The 4,149-nt window shown below is 44.6% G+C and overlaps 1 protein-coding gene across 1 annotated transcript; it reads right to left on the bottom strand.

Moving 5' to 3' along the window:
* Positions 1–763: 763 nt before the first annotated feature.
* Positions 764–1,363, bottom strand: LOC148801263 (uncharacterized). The gene has a single exon (XM_088900370.1). The coding sequence runs from the start codon at positions 1,361–1,363 to the stop codon at positions 764–766; it is 600 nt and encodes a 199-aa protein (XP_088756496.1).
* Between the last annotated feature and the right edge of the window lie 2,786 nt (positions 1,364–4,149).

Here is a 4,149-nt window from a genome sequence, read left to right as displayed (position 1 = left end):
GTATAGAGTGCCAACGCTTGTACAATGCAAACCTGAACCTGTAGTGCCAGCTGACGGAGTTGAGGTCGAAGTGTGCCCAAAAGGTGTGTCTCCTAAATATGAAAAGCAGCGGGCATTGGATGGTATCCCCTCGATGAAGAAGGGGTTCATGTTGTGCAGCCGCTATCTCAAGTTCTAGTTTCTCGATCTCAACGTCAACTCTATCACTTCACGGAAGGTCCAACACGAGCTCGTTACACAGGTGGATAAGGAACCTTTGACCCAGAAGAGGAGGAGGATGACGGAGAGGGGGTCGAAGGAGAAGGTGACGAGGAGGCTCGGGATGATATTGGTGGTGACGAGTAGTCTGGTCTCCAGCTCGGCTGGTAGCTCTATGGTGGTGTTGATGGTTTTCTCCATTGTTCCGGGGGCTTCATACTCCTGTAAGATTTTGGGGCCTGTGTGCCCCACATTGTCCTAACCTGTTCAAACTTTCCCTTTTCTTTCTTCTTCTTCTTCTTTTTTTTTAAGTGACCACATGGCCTGCTTCTTGTAAGGCCATTTTGGCCCTCTCCCCTTTCTTGCTAATGGACATAGTTGTTTCTTCTAGTACTTTATGCTTGCTTGATCAATGTGGTTCAGCTGCCTTTCATTTCAGAGCCCCTTTTACTTTTCTTTATAACTGCTAAATGAGCTGTTGGTTGGCTCCGGTGAGCTCAGTATGTGACTATTGACTTATCACTGCTGAGTAGACTGTCTGTTGGTAAGCTGCCTAAAACACTGCTTAGACATAGTATTGCCTCAAGTTGTCCATGTTCCATGCCCGGGGCACTACCTTACCCTCAAACGTCTTAAGCTCATACACGTTCCCACCTATGGTTTTAGAAACTATATAGGGGCCTTCCCAATTTGGGCCAAGCTTACCTACAATAGGCTCGGGTACCATAACTTTTTTGAGCAGTAGGTCACCAACCCTGAAGTTGCATTTCTTGACTCGAGCATTGTAGTACCGAGTTACACGCTGCTGGTATGCTATAGTCCAAATGTAGGCGAGGTCTCTGGTTTCTTCTAACTGGTCAAGGTTAGCTCGCAACTCTTCTTCATTTGAGTCTTCAGCATATACTTCAAATCGTAGAGTTGGAATTTCTATCGTAATTGGTATTACAACTTCGGTCCCATAAGTCAGGTTGAATGGCGTCTCGCCTATTGCTATCTTGACAGTGGTCCTATATGCCCATAGCACGCTAGGTAGCTTGTCCAGCCACAAACCTTTAGCTTGAGAATGTTGAGCTTTGAGTCCTCGTAGAATTGCTCTATTGGTAACTTCAGCTTGTCCGTTAGCTTGAGGGTGTGCCACTGAGGTGAAGTTTTTCCTTATTCCCATTTGAGCGCACCAGTTCTGAAATTTAATGTCTTTGAACTACTTCCTGTTCTCTGAGATTAGTACTCTAGGTAAGCTGAATTTGTAAACTATGCTTCAAAAAAAAATTCTAGACATTGTGAGCTGTTATTGTCACTAGAGGTGGAACTTCCACCCATTTGGTGAAGTAATCCACGACCACCACCAAAAATTTCTTCTGTCCTTTAGCTGGTGGAATGGGTTCCAGCAAATCTATGCCCCACTACTTGAATGGTCATGGGATGGTCAAGTATCTCAGGTTGGCAATGGGCTGATGTAGGATGTTCACGCGTCATTGACACTTGTCACATCACCGAACTAGCTCGGTTGTGTCTGATTTCATATGTCCTCCATAGAGGCCTTCATAGATCTCCTGTAGAACTTGGCTTTCTTCATCTCTCCTTAGGCATCGTAGGTAAGGTAGTGTGAAAGATCTCCAGTTGAGTAGTTGGCCTACTATCACGTAGCAAGCTGCTTGTCGTTCTATTCGGCGAGTCGTGTTCTTTTTTATCGGTAGCAATCAATGTTTTAGGTAATTGTAGATTGAGTCAATCCAGCTTGGCTCCATGTCGGTTACGTAGGTGACCTCTCACCTCCTCTTTCTATCAAAGGGCGGGGTAGTTATTCAATGTAGATAGTTCGCTTTGTCAAGTCAATCGTGCTCGCTAGTCTAGAAAGGGCATCGGCCTCTGTGTTTTCCGATCTCGGAATTTGATGGAGATACCAAGAGTCGAAACTAGGAAGGAGTTCTCTTACTTTGGCTAGGTATGCTGCCATGGAGGGTTCTTAGGCTTCATAATCCCCATTTACTTGATTCACGATGAGCTACGAGTCGCTATAGACAATTATGTGTTTAGCTCCCACCTCTTTTGCCAGTGCTAAGCCTGCTAGCAGTGCCTCATATTCGACCTCATTATTTGAATCTCGAAATTGGAACCAAAGCGCGTACTCCAGCTTTATAGTGCTAGGCCCGTGTAGCATTAACCCAGCTTCCCTTCTGCCTTGGTTGGATGAGCCGTCCACTTGAAGTATCTAGGGCTCCTCATCCCATCCTTCTATCTCGCGAGCTGGGGGAGGTGGCGCACTGGATGAGGCTTCTTCTTCCAACTCCATCAGTTGGGGTAATAGCGAGCTGAAGGTACACTCGGCAATGAAGTCTGCTAGGACCTATGTTTTATCGCTGTACACGGTTCATACCGGACATCGTATTCACTGAGTTCGATTTCCCATTTGGTAAGTCTCCCCGATACCTTAGGTTTCTGAAGGACTTGCTTCAGAGGTTGATCAGTTAGTACCACAAGGTGTGGGCCTAGAAGTAGGGTCTTAGCTTTCGTATGGCTAGTACCAATGCAAAGGCGAGCTTTTCTATGTTAGAGTACATTGTTTCAGCAGCGTGGAGAACCTTGTTTACGTAGTACACCAGTCATTGCGTTTTATCTACCTTTCTTATAAGGATTGAGGTAACCACCTTGTCACTCGCGGAGAGGTAAAGTTTAAGCTCATCACCAATCTCTAGCCTGGTCAGCAGGGGTAGCGAGTTGAGGTACTGCTTTAACTCATCGAAGGCAAGCTAGCATTCCTCACTCCATTCGAAAGCTTGGTTTTTCTTTATAGCTTTAAAGAAGGGAAGACACTTCCAAACCGATTTAGACATAAGTCAGTTCAAAGCTACTATTTGTCCAGTTAGTCTTTGGGTTTCCTTTGCTGAGCTGGGTGGTCTCATGTCTAGGATAGCCTAGATTTTTTCGAGGTTGGCCTCTATGCCACCCTGGCTAACGATGTAACCCAGGAACTTACCTGAGGTCACACCGAAAGCACACTTGTTTGGGTTTAATTTTAAATTATGTTTTCTTAAAACATCAAATAAAAGATTTAAATCGGAAATCAAATTCTTTAAACAAAGTGTTTTTACATCCATATCATCTACACAACACTCCACTTTATTACCAATTGAATAAGAAAAAACAGAATTGACTAATCATTGGAAGGTCACCCCAACATTCTTTAAACCAAAAGGCATGACCTTGTTGAAATATAGGCCTGTTTTAGTGATAAAAGCAGTCTTCTCTTGGTCTCCCGAGTCCATCAGGATCTAGTTGTAGCTTGAGTAGGAATCCATGAAACTAAGTAGCTCAAATCCCGAGGTCACATCCATCAGACAATCTATGCTAGGTAGGGGGAAGCTGTCCTTTGGGCAAGCTTGGTTCAAGTCTGCAAAGTTTATGCACATACGACACTTGTCATTTGCCTTTTTTACCAAAAATGGATTAGCTATCCAGCTCGGGTATTGGATTTCTTTGATGAAGTCTACTACTAGCAGCTTCCCCAGATCAAACTAGGGTCTATACAGGGCATCTTAGCTGCAGACTAGGCGAAAACATCTAAATTATTTAGTAAGAAGCTTACTAGTTCGGATTGTAGGGGTTCTTTCAGGCGAGCTCCAATCTGGAGCGTTTTCTCAGGTTTAGTTCTAGAGACTTGTATCGCAACGATTTCCTTAGTTGGGCAAGCTCTTTCTTCTGTGTTCTCCAGCGATGGTTCTAGGTCGATATCCACTATCATTTTGCCCTTGGCCTTCAGCGAAGCTACATAACACTTCCGAGATTCTAGTTGGTCCCCTCGTAGCACTCTTACACCTGTGTCTGTCGGGAATTTTAGTGCAAGGTGATATGTTGAGACCACTACTCACAATGCATGTAAGATCGGTTGCCCTAGGATTGCATTATATGGCGATGAGGTGGCTACCACCAAAAAATCATGCTCGAAGTGCA

The sequence above is a fragment of the Nelumbo nucifera genome, chromosome 3 (assembly GCF_055504915.1).
Source record: "Nelumbo nucifera cultivar China Antique chromosome 3, China Antique-T2T, whole genome shotgun sequence".
Classification (NCBI taxonomy): Eukaryota; Viridiplantae; Streptophyta; class Magnoliopsida; order Proteales; family Nelumbonaceae; genus Nelumbo; species Nelumbo nucifera.
Note: the sequence above shows the minus strand (reverse complement) of the source record. Positions and strands in the feature narration are given on the sequence as shown.